General features: G+C 42.5%; 1 protein-coding gene across 3 annotated transcripts in view; it reads left to right on the top strand.

Moving 5' to 3' along the window:
* Positions 1-765: 765 nt before the first annotated feature.
* Positions 766-12973, top strand: part of ift81 (intraflagellar transport 81 homolog) — a 103575-nt gene continuing 91367 nt past the window's right edge. The window contains exons 1-5 of one of the 3 annotated variants that reach the window (XM_085961600.1): positions 766-899; positions 2741-2895; positions 7820-7923; positions 10060-10240; positions 10498-10587. In XM_085961600.1, coding sequence (XP_085817726.1) covers positions 2752-2895; positions 7820-7923; positions 10060-10240; positions 10498-10587 — 519 coding nt within the window. In that variant the 5' untranslated portion in view covers positions 766-899; positions 2741-2751. Of the gene's footprint in view, positions 957-2740; positions 2896-7819; positions 7924-10059; positions 10241-10497; positions 10588-12973 lie in introns of all 3 variants that reach the window. The other 2 variants (XM_085961601.1, XM_085961602.1) reach the window with 2 other exon arrangements.

Raw genomic sequence — 12973 nt, 5'->3', positions numbered from 1 at the left:
CTGTCTAAATGGCCATATATTGCATCCTAATGATTTCCTCGAATATCTTCCTTTTTTTTATTCATTCACGGGATGTGGGCATCGCTGGCATTTATTGCCTATCCCTAATTTCCCTTCCTTATACAACTGAATGGTTTTCAGACAGTTAAGAGTCAACCACTTTGCTGGAGTCACATATAGGTCAAACCAGATAAGGACTACATTAGTGAACCAGATAGGTTTTTATGACAATCCAGTAGTTACATGGTCACCATTACTGCTTCTACCTTTTTATTCATTAACTGAATTTAAATTCCCCAGATTTAACATAGACATAGAAGATAGGAGCAGGAGTAGGCCATTCGGCCCCTCGAGCCTGCTCCGCCATTCAATGAGATCATGGCTGATCATCCAAATCATTTGAACTCACCTGTGTGGATCATTAGTTCAAGTCTCTGGATTAAAACCTGTTACATCTCTAACTTTTTCCAGTTCTGATGAAGGGTCCCAGACCTGAAACGTTAACTCTGTTTCTCTCTCCACGGATGCTGCCTGGCCTGCTGAGTGTTTCCAGCATTTTCTGTTGTTATTTCAGATTTCCAGCATCCGCAGTATTTTGCTATTATAACATAACCACTATGCTACCGTACCCCCGTCAAGTTAATGGGCCTATAGTTACCAGGTTCTTCCCTTGTACAATTTTTTAAAAATTGGAACTGCAGCACGGCAGTAAACAAAGCCGCAGGGGGAAGCACAAGCCCCGCACTCTCAGCTTCTCCCGTTGCCTGGTTACTGACCGCTTCCTGTCCTTGTAAAGTTACTTCCGGTTAGCAACGCCGCGACCGTGGCCGGTTTCTAGGCAGCTTCATTCCCGACAGTTTCAAATTCTCCTTTTTTTCCCCCCAAAAAAGAACTCCCGCGTAAGTTGCTGATTATTTTTCTTTTTAATTGAACTTTCCCAGCGGCTTCCGCTTTAGGTGCGTTAAATGTTTTAATGACGGCGCTGTTTCCGCATAGCGTTAGGTTCGCCGCCAATGATGGAGGCCTCAAGCGCGCAGCAAGCAATCTGATTGTATTTTTTTTTGTAACGTTATCTCTCTGAAGGAGAGGCGACCTCGGTTGTCCTGTCGCGGCCTCGCAAAAGCATCCAGAGGCTCGAGTCATCGGTCGAGAGTCTGACTCCAATCCTCAAACCTGCAGCGCTCTTGGCCCTTGCCTTCCCACTCAAGATTCCTGAGCCCCCGGATGGATATTTACCTACATTTGATTCTAGGGAAATATTAAAATTCTTAAATATTCATTATTGAGCTCAACTAACGATAAAAAAACCGTCACTCTATAACTGCCCCATTTAGGAAAGGGAGTGATTATTTTCCGCTATTGACAACTACCCTTGTCACTCAATGCGTCCTTAGTGACACTATGGTGCCACCACCTGTAAATATTTTTAATTTGTATTTAAATTGACTGCTAAGCTTTCCATCAGACTGAAATGAATCGATTACATTCAAATGAATCACTAATTCAATACGAAAAAGAAACCTGACTGTTTTACTAAGTGCCATTTTGAAAATTGCAGGAGGGTCGTCAATAATATAAAAATGTGCTGTGTAAAATAACAGCGGAGAGCTAATATAAAGGAACCTCAAACAGCAAGTTGCAGCTCAAGTATGGTTTAAAGTAATTGTTTAAATCCAAATAGATATTTTCATCTTGAAACCCGTCTCTCTGTGTATATTTTTATAAATTGGGAAAACTGAATGTGAAGGCAGTATCCAATAAATAGACATAAATACAGTATTAAAGCACAGAAGTAGGCTATAGTGGCCCATAATGCTTCTGCCAGTGATAATTCATTGGAGCTTTCTATTCTAATCCAATTTCCCTGTAGTCTTTTATCTTTTTCAATGAATTATCCAGTTCCATTTTAAATGATGCTGTGATAAAGCCCTCTGTATATATAAAAACAAATCTTCTAACTTCTCCTTTGTTCTTCTATTGGTTATTCCGGAATTGATACTGCTGTTACCAATTTACCAACCTGTGGAAACAAGCTTTCATTGTTTACCTTTTCAGAACTTTGCAATTGACCTTTTCTGTTCCAATGAAAAAAGCCCTAATTTTTCTTCATAACTGTAATCTCTTGATATCATGCCAGGTCATCACCACTATACCCTTTTCATAGCTCTTAATATTTTCCTATAATGGGGTGCCCAAACAACACACCCCAACTGTGGCCCAATCAATGTCTTGCACAAATTCAACATCACTCCCTTGTTTTTATATTCAGTGTCCCTATGTATAAAACCCAGAATCCCATTTCCTTTTTAATGGTCTTTTCTACTTGTACGCCTCCCTTTTAAAGATCTATGTAACAGCACCCCTCAATCTTTTCTTCCACTCTGTTGGGGTATATTTCCTTTCCCTATTTTTCCCCTAAAATGTACTATTTACATTTCTATGCATTGAACTGCATCTGCCACCTATTTGCTCACAATTTCTTGCATTCTTCCTCACAGTTTGCCATTACATAGACTATACAGCACAGAAACAAGCCATTTGGCCCAACCAGTACATGTTGGCGTTTATGCTTATCCTTTCCTGATAGGTATAACATCGCAGTTCTGATGTCATCCTTGTAAAGCTTTTTTGCTCCCTCCCCAGTGCCAGTGCCATATTATATGAAGTTTTCTAAAAAGCCATTTTGAAACCAGAAAATGCAGTACAATGTAATGTGTCCATGGCTTTTTTTTTCTTTCAGAACAAACTAAAATGAGCGAACAGATCAAGTTTATTGTAGAACAGCTCAATAAGGAGCCCTTCAAGAAGACCTTCAACCTAATCACCTTTGACTCATTGGAGCCGCTGCAGTTGCTGCAGGTGCTCAATGAGGTTCTGGCTGAGATTGATCCAAAGGTATGTAATATGCTGCTGTTGTATTTAGTGTTTTAACTTAAATGTCTAGCTTTTTTATATAAATTGTTGTCAATATAGAATCATAGAATGATACAGTAAAGATGGGGGCCATTGGACCCATCGTGCCTGTGCCGGCTCTTTGGTAGAGCTGTCCAATTAATCCCAGTCCCCTGCCCTTAGAACATAAGAAATAGGAGCAGGAGTCGGCCATTTGGCCCTTCGAGCCTGCTCCGCCAATTGGTAAGATCATGGCTCACCTTCTACCGCATCTCCACTTTCCTGCACTATCCCCATATCCCTTGATTCCCTTAATATTCAAAATATTTCCCCATAGCCCTGTAATTTTTTTCCCTTCAAGTATTTATCCAAATCTCCTTTGAATGTTACTATTGAATCTGCTTCCACCACTCTTTCAGGCAGTGCATTCAAGATCTCGCTGTGTAAAAAAAAAAGTTTCCTCATGTCAGCTCTGGTTCTTTTGCCAATCACCTTAAATCTGTGTATTCTGGTTACTGACCCTTCTGCCACTAGAAATAGTTTCTCCTTATTTACTCTATCAAAACCCTTCATGATTTTGAACATCTCTATCAAATCTCCCCTTAATCTTCTCTGCTCTAAGGAGAACAATCCCAGCTTCTCTAGTCTCTCCATGTAACTGAAGCCCTGCATCCCTGGAACCATTCTAGTAAATCTCCTCTGAACCCTCTCCAAGGCCTTGACATCCTTCCTAAAGTGTGGTGCCCAGAATTGAACACAATTCTCCAACTGAGGCCTAGCCAGTGTTTTATAAAAGTTTTGCATAACTTCCTTGCTTTTGTAGTCTATTCCTCTGTTAATAAAGGCAAGGATCCCATACGCTTTTTTAACAGCCTTCTCAACTTGTCCTGCCACCTTCAAAGATTTGTGCACATACACCCCCAGGTCTCTCTGTTCCTGCACTCCATTTAAAATTGTACCATTTAGTTCATATTGCCTCTTTTCATTCTTCCTACCAAAGTGTATCACTTCACACTTCTGTGTTAAACTTCATCTGCCTTGTGTCTGGCCATTTCACCAGTCTGTCTATGTCTTCTTACTGCCCTCCTCGTTCTTTACTACATTTCTGAGTTTCCTATCATCTGCAAACTTTGAAATTATGCCCTGTATACCCAAGTCCAGGTCATTAATATATATCAAAAAGAGCAGTGATCCAAAGACCGACCCCTGGAGAACACCATTATATACCTCCTTCCAGTCTGAAAAACAACCATTCACCACTACTCTCTGCTTTGTGTCCTTTAGCCAATTTTTGCTACCACTGTCCCTTTAATCCCATGGGCTTTAACTTTGCTTACAAGTCGAGTACGTGGACTTGTAGTTTTTATATGTGAAGAGTTCCCAATTACCCTACAGGACCATTCATTTCACATTGAAATATGTCGCATCACATGTTAAAGCAGCCAAATGTATTACAACATCTTAGACTAAAATCTGTATCTTGTGAAAATTGTCAAATTTTGTATAACTGTTGTTGTTTTCCTTCCTCCTCACTCCTATAAAACATTGAGACTTCAATTCCATGATATTGGTTGGCTATTCTTCATGTATGAGGCTAGACAGTGGTGTCTTTTTTAAAAATTTGTTCATGGGATGTGGGCGTCGCTGGCAAGGCCAACATTTATTAAGAACATAAGAAATAGGAGCTGGAGTAGGGCGTATGGCCCCTCGAGTCTGCTCCGTCGTTCAGTAAGATCATGACTGATCATCGACTTCAACTCCACTTTCCTGCCCGATCTCCATATCCCTTGATTCCCCTAGAGCCCAAAAATCTATCTATCTCAGCTTGAAATATACTCAAAGACTCAGCATCCATAGCCCTCTGGGGCAGAGAATGCCAAAGATTCACAACTGAGTGTAGAAATTCCTCCTCATCTTGGTCTTAAATGGCCTACCCCTTATCCTGAGACTATGCCCCCTAGTTCTAGACACTCCAGCCAGGGGAAACAACCTCTCCGCATCTACCCTGTCAAACCCCTTCGGAATCTTGTATGTTTCAATGAGATCACCTCTCATTCTTCTAAACTCCAGAGAGTATAGGCCTATTCTACACAATCTCTCATCATCGGACAGCCTTCTCATCCCAGGATTCAATCTAGTGAACCTTCGTTGCACCGCCTCCAAGGCAAGTACATCCTTCCTTAGATAAGGAGACCAAAACTGTGCACAGTACTCCAGGTGTGGTCTCACCAAGGCCCTGTACAATTGTCATAAGACTTCCTTACTCTTGTACTCCAGCCCCCTTGCAATGAAGGCCAACATGCCATTTGCCTTCCTTATTGCTTGCTGTACCTGCATGCTAGCTTTCTGTGTTTCTTGCACAAGGACACCCAAATCTCTCTGAGCACCAACATTTAAAAGTTTCTCACCATTTAAAAAAATTCTGTTTTTCTATTCTTCCTAACAAAGTGAATAACCTCACATTTCCCTACATTATACTCCATTTGCCACCTTACTGCCCGCTTACTGCACCGCATTTTTAGGTATGCCTGGTGCTGCTCCTGGCATGGTCTTCTACACTCCTTATTGAACCAGGGTATTCAGCTGTGGGGACATCACAGCTAAGCCTGAACCTGTCTTCACTGATGTCAACATGCATACATTCGAGCAGTTTTCACTGGCTAGCAATCAGGAATGGGACCCTTAGCTGATTTTTTTCCCCCCCCTCCACTACCCCAGTCTGGGGCACTGTAACCAATTGTAGCACCCGTATGAAAATCAATTAGCTCACTGACCCAGAAATCACATCTGGGATTTTCTGGTCTGTTTAGCTCAGTTACACATTGGCCTCGATTTTCCTGGAGCCGTCAGGCGTGTGGGGGGGGGAAAATCGCAAAAATAGGGGGTCGTGACACCCCCCCCCCCCCCCGCCTGATTCCCTGCCCCGTCCGACTTTCGCCCCGGCGTTTCAATGCGACCCGAATCAGTCCTGCCCGCAGCAGGTGGGACTGGTCTTTAGGCACCCTAATCACCAATAATGGCATCTATAATGCCATTTTAAGGGGCCCTTGCTATTTTCGGCCTTTTCCCACGCTAAACACGCCTGGTGGGAACACTGCTGATGAAACCTGGCGTGAACAATATCGGCTCGCTTACTTTCAGCTGCAGGTCAATCAGGAAAGAAGCGATTTAATCAGACAGCATTTGTAGGTTGCAGGACCTTGTTGTTTCAGGCTTGGGGCAACTTGTTCAAGGCTTAGGCACAGCTGTGGAAGGTTGGGGCCTCACACACTTCTCCAGTGTGAGCTCCTGTGAAGCACCGCTCAGCACCCTCACTCAGCGCTTCCTCAACGGAGGCATCTACCAGAAGTATGGGAGGCCTTTTTTCCCTTCCCTTCATGCCATTAGAGGATCTCCAGCAGCAGAGGCGTCAGCAGCAGAACCAGGAGCAGCAGCATCAGCAGCAGGAGCGCCAGGCTGCTGCTCACTCACCTGAAGCTGCACAGGCCAGAAGGAGCCAGCGCTTGGATGTGGCTTGAGAGCACCTTGCTGCGCATCAGGGGGCCATGGAGACCCGTATCTGCACTGGCAGTCCTACTCAGAAGGACTTCCATGAAGGTCTGGTTTCTCTGTTCAATAGATGCCAATCGCTCCTCAAGAGATGTCATTCTATAATGAACACTCACCATGTTTTCCATACCCTGGCAACTTATCTCCTCCATGGAGGGTGCCAACCTTTGCATGGTGATGCGTTCATGCGCCAATGACTACGCAAAGACTCAGCTCATCTTCGCTATGGACTCCTCCATTCGCTCCACACTCGCAGCGACCCTGGAGACAAAACCTGCCAGAGACTCCTGCATCTGTGCATGGAGATCCATCACCTCTTCTCTTGCGGATGGACCCAGAGGCAGAGGGTCGACATGCAGCTGAGCTGGCAGAGTCCTGCGCCCTCCGACGAGGACTCTCCACTGCTGTCCCTGTCTCCACAATCTGCTGATGCTCACTTGTGAGCTGTGAAACACCAGGTGACAACACTACTCTATGTCCCGAAGGTCCCCCCGAGGTGTGAGTGTCTGCGCTGGTGCTGGGTGCGCTTACTTCTGCTCACGTTGCGCCCTCGGAGGTTGGAGCTTCCTCTGAGGAGTCTGGCTGCACAGCCTCTTCCTCCTCCACAGTGGGGACGGGGGCTCTGGATGGTACTGTGGGGGAGTAAAGGAAGGAGCTAGAGATGTAATGCCAAGGTTCTTCTGGTGACTCCCAGCGAGTTGACATCTGCTGACACCTGCATCCATGCAGCCTCGGTCTCAGTGGGAGGCCTCTTCCTCCCTGACCTAGGGAAGAGGACTTCCCTGTGGGCCCTAACCCCATCCAATAATGCCTGCAGTGAATCCTTGTCGAATTTGGAGGCAGCATTGGGGTCTGGCACTGGCCACAGCTGCTGCAGGCTCCTCTGCCATTCTGTATGGTTCGTTTGGAAGCCTTCAGAGGATGCAATGCTTGCTGTGGACTTTAAAAGCACCACGAATGATGACATCATACTGTGGGGCTTTCTGACTGGAAATAGTCAATTAGCAAGGGTTCCCACATGCTGGAAATGAATTGGCCAATTGAGGGAAAATTGCATCGATGTGGCAGACCCATTTAGATTCGTGTCGGAACCCGACAATTCCCCACACCTCCAGGAAAATCGGCCCCATTGTCTTTACCAACTGAGGGAGTAATAATATGCTTTCCGTACTATTTTTACATCATAAAGTAGTCAATAAAGAGAATCATAGAAAACCCTCAAAGCCCCCCCCGCCAACCCACCACCCCACTTAATCCTTCCTGCCTCTCAACCCTTCTTCCCCCCCCCCCCCCCCAATGAGTTTTCAATGAAACATGTCCTTTATGTACCAGATTTAATATCTAATAACAGTAGCAATATTCTTGTCTTTTCTGGTAGCATAACATCGACATACGAGAGGAAGCACCAGATCAAACAGCAAAGCGAATGTTTAGCCTTCTGGGAATTTTGAAATACAAGCCGCTTGGAAATGCTTCCGATATGTACGTAACATTTTATGTTTTACCTGGGGGTTATAGAAGAATGTTTATTTCACCACTTTCCTCTTTAGAGTCCTCACTTCTGTCTTTACTGTTTCCTGACTGAGAGGTCAGGCAAGTTACCTGTTTTCATGCCTCTTTAATTCACCTCTGCAATTGGATATCACCTGTACTGTTTAAAACTATATATTAGATAATTGCACATATATTCAGCAATAGGAGCAAGTCAAAGAGGTAACACTGTCATTCATGAGGTAAACTCCTGGCTGTGTGATCAGCGTTAGAAAATGTCTTGTTGAGGAAAGAATGAAGACCAAGCCAGTAGTATGGTAAAAACACTTGTCTCTCTTTCAGAACCCAGTTTCAGATCTATTGGCGCTGAAATTGTGGTCGCCGGCGTAACTAAGGAGTACGCCGCTGACCTCCAACAGAAATCTGCACTTACCTGGTGCGAGGCCCCCTTCGAAAACTTGTATTGTTTCACTGCGGAGTTGTGCGCAGCGTAGTAGCCCGTGGATCCCAGGGCCACACTGTGTGCGTAAGCGTTCCTGGGATCACGTGGGGCGGTGTGCCAATCTGGGAACAGAAATCTTCGATGCCCAACATCAATCAAATTTTAAATTAAACAGTGTGAATATTGATTTGAATTGATGACTTATCATTCCCACTGTAAATAATAATGATAACCATAACACTCAAGCTAAACTGGCAAGGAATATTTTTTGTAAAATAGACATAGATCCCTTGTCGAGGCTCTGTCCAGTTTTACTTGCATAGAGTGAAATGAATCAAAACAACAATTATTCAAAGCGAGGTACAGCAAAGAAATATTAGGCAGCAAATCTTGTTTCAACAATAACTTTATTATGCAAAAAGTCTGGTGGCTTGGAATAATTTGTAATCAGAGTGATGGACAGCAGAATGAGAACAGTACAAAGTAGTGTTTGTCTGGCAATACAAAGCTATGTTGAATATTAAGACAGTATGGACAACTACCCCTTCCCTCCCCTTATGCTGTGCGTAATTGCTGGGCAATTAGCCCAACTCTGCACCAGCAATGAGGATTTCACAGTCGCAGCGGATGATGTCAAGTCGGAACTTGACAGATCGCAAGTTTGGGTTGTGGCGCAAGCGCATGTAGAAATCCCAAACTTGCAGTCAATTTCAAAGGCAGTATGATGGCGTACTCTGAGAGTATGCCGTCATACCGATCGCAAATTATACCCCATTATCCCCTGTTCGGGTGCTCCAATCATCATATGTCATGTACCAGTCCTCCACTGAGAAGTTGGGCAGATGTTTAGCTCTGCAACTGATTACTTTATTTGTCTACAGTAGCCTCCCAGGTTATCTTACTTTGCTTTTATTTCTTTTCCTATCTATGGGGAAGCACATAAGGCTAAATTTTGCCACGTTGATGGGCCCTTGGGCACAGCCAGTACACTCGGAAAAAATCAGGAGCATGCTATCGGCATCTGCCCATTGAAATCATTGGATGGAAAATCACAGGCAACATACTCGCAGTTTTCCAATTGATGCTGGCTATATGTGAGACACTACAAAGTCCATCCTATAATCTCCACTTGCCTCTTCCTCCTGACATCCGGGCTGGTATAAGGCATTCACCGTGTGGGGAATTGCAGGCACAAGCCTATGTACCACTTTGTCTAACAAGGGATTTTTGGAAAAGATGTTCCATTCTTGTAATCAAATTCAACATCTGTTAAATTTTAAAACAAACTATTTTTTAAAAAAGGTGTACATTTTGCTTTATTTCATAATTGGTAATCTAGTGCTTTAAAGGACTGTGCACTATATTAAAAATCAGTAATTTTCAAAATTTCTGCAGCAAGGCTCAAGCAAAATATTGCTTCATTCTCTAAATAGGAACAAATATTAATATAGGAAAATTATATTAAGATTATTATTCATGGTAAATAATGAGGATGTGCAATAAAATAATTTTAAAATATCTTAAAAACAAAGACAAAAAATAACAAATTGTCATCTTGTAATTTTGTCTCGACATTTGTTTCCTCAAGATAATGTCGGAGCATAAAACCACTAAGATAATTGAGATTGAGTTGGATGGTATACTTCAAGGTGTGGTTGATTGTGCTTTTGTGACCACCCTTCCAGGAGTGCCTTTCGACCGGGTCTGGTCACTGGGAGTAAGCCTATAATTCATCCCATTTTACACTGGCTTCTGCAGCGGACTAATGAACTTAAAAAAAGGGCATATCTGGCTCGCTTCCTTGTCAAGGTGGAGATCCCATCCGACTTTCTGCAGGATGACGTGGTGGCAGACACTTATCATCAGGTTTAGTAATTATGCCTTTGAATTCAAAGTGTGGGTTATTAATAGTTTTTCGCATGGATGTTTATTTGTCTAAGAGTAATGTTTCTTCTTTAATTACTCATCATTATTTTGATCTGAAGCTTATTCGTATTAGATAAAACATAGTGAACATTAACTGGATTTAAACCAAAGCACTAACTGATCTAGTTTGGTTTAAATCTACAAAATGCTGAAGTTGGCATAATGTTTTTAAGAATCATTCTGGTTTTTGTTTGCAGTATGAGGAATTGGTGGAAGGGTTCAAAACTTTGCACAAGGAATGTGAACAGCTGAAGAACTCTGGTTTTTCAACTGCAGAAATAAGAAGGGTATGTAGAAAATACACTTCAGCATAGGCACAAAGACTTATTTTGCAAAGGCATTTGGTAACTTCTTACAACATGCAAGAGCCTTAAACACAATTAAGTTAAGAACCTCTAATGTAAATCATTCTATTAATAAGAAAACAACCAAAACATTTTGCCTTTTATCCTTTTAATGAAACTACTTTGAGTATGTAGTGGAGTAAATTGATGCTTTTTCCATCTTGTTCATGAAAGTATGTCTTCTACAAGTCAGTCTATGGGGAATGTTAGCACCAGTCATTGAGGAATCTGTGCCTGGTTTGCCAACTCCTCTTGATTGAGGGTATAAACTATAACTTGGGTGATATGACAGAAAAGAAGGAAGGGTGTGTATCTCTAGCCCCACTCCAGGTATTGATCACATTTTCTGCTCTGGGACTATGCAGGAGCAGAAAATCTGGTCTATAACTAGACTGACACTAGTGCAGTACTGAAGAAGTACTGCATTGTTGGTGATGATCATCAGAAGATAATTACAGATGGGGAAGGGCATTCGACTCATCTTAATTCATCCATTCACAAACATCTTAAACTCCCACCCATTTTAGCATCCAATGATTCCAGGGATTTTGCTTCCACTATCTGGAAGTTATTCCACACATTAATCACTTTTTGAATTTCCTAAAATTAGCGTTTTGCTAACTTGTGTCATTTGGAGGAGATGTTAAACTGAGGCTCCATCTGTTTGTTCAGGTAGACATTAAAAAATCCATTTTACTATTTAAAGAAGAGATGGGAATTCTCCTGGCTGACATTTCTCCCTCAACCAATGCCAACAAAAAGAAAGATAAATTGGTCATTCATCTGATTACTATTGGTGGGATCTTGCTGAACATAAAATAGCTGTTGTGTTTGTCTACAAAACAATAATGACTGCGACTCAAAGTAACTGAGACTTTTCTGAGACATGCTAAGGTGCTATTACAAGTGTAGGTTTTTGTTTTCTTTCTTTTACTGTCTGAAATGGTGACTCAACTAAGGTTGGAATTATTTCCCAGTAGTTCCAGTGTGTGATACCCACATCCCATGGTGTCTTACTAATCTGGATATTTGGTTTATTTCCCACAATTTTATGTTTATTTTAAGTTATTCTTCCAGCGTCTTTCAGACCATTCATCATCTCCCAGTTCAGGAGGTGGGAAGACAACTTATTCTTGGGCCTTTGCCTATGCTACTCTCAGTCTGAATGCAAGGGGATTGAAATCCCTCTGTGCACACTTTTTTTTGTAATAAATTCCTGATTGTACTTTTAAAGTTGGTAACCCATTTTAATAGCAGTTTCAACCCCCAAGCAAGCTAGGGTGACATGGCTGCTATTGTGTTCTCCTTTTTTAGTGGAAAATGAAATTGCCTCCACTTGTCTTTTTGCTGAGATTTAAAACTTGCAAAGTATCTCCCCTAAATATTTAGCTGTCATTTGGAGATAAGTAAAGCACAAAACATCAAGTACTTTAACCGGTAAAAGTAATTAAGCCATTTTACTGGAATTAGAAACCTACTGGCAATCAACAACAACAACAACTTGCATTTATATAGCACCTTTAACATAGTAAAATGTCCCACGGTGCTTCACAGGAGCGTTATCAAACAGAATTTAACACCGAGTCACATGAGGACATATTAGATGACCAAAAGCTTGGTCAAAGAGAGAGGTTTTAATGAGCATCTTATTATTTACGAGAATGATTCCAGGGATGAGGGACTTCAGTTACGTGGATAGACTAGAGAAGCTGGGATAAAAACAGAAAATGCTGGAAATACTCAGCAGGTCAGGCAGCATCTGTGGAGAGAGAAACAGAGTTAATGTTTCAGGTCGATGACCTTTTGTCAGAATGCAGTCCGCAGTATTTTGCTTTTGTATTAGAGAAGCTGGTGTAGTTCTCCTTAGAGCAGAGAAGGTTGAGAGGAGATTTGATAGAAGTATTCAAGATCATGAGGAGTATAGACCTTGTAGATAGAGAAACTGTTCCCATTGGCAGAAGGGTTGAGAGCCAGAGGACACAGATTTAAGGTGATTGGCATGAGAACCAAAGGTGACATGAGGAAAACCTTTTTTTACACAGCGAGTGGTTAGGATCTGGAATGCACTGCCTAAAAGGGTGGTGGAGGCAGACTCAATTGTGGCTTTCAAAAGGGAATTGGATAAGTACCTGAGGGGAAAAAAATTTGCAGGGAAAGGGGAAAGGGCAGGGGAGTGGGACTAGCTGAAGTGCTCTTGCAGAGAGCCGGCACGGACTCGACTGGCTGAATGGTCTCCTTCTGTGCTGTAACCATTTTATGATTCTATGATCTTAAACAAAGAGAGAGAGGCCGTGAGGCTTAGGGAGGGAATTGCAGAGCTTGGGCCCTC

Source organism: Somniosus microcephalus, chromosome 19 (assembly GCF_052327205.1).
Source record: "Somniosus microcephalus isolate GS21.2 chromosome 19, FLI_Smic_1.0, whole genome shotgun sequence".
Lineage (NCBI taxonomy): Eukaryota > Metazoa > Chordata > Chondrichthyes > Squaliformes > Somniosidae > Somniosus > Somniosus microcephalus.
Note: the sequence above shows the minus strand (reverse complement) of the source record. Positions and strands in the feature narration are given on the sequence as shown.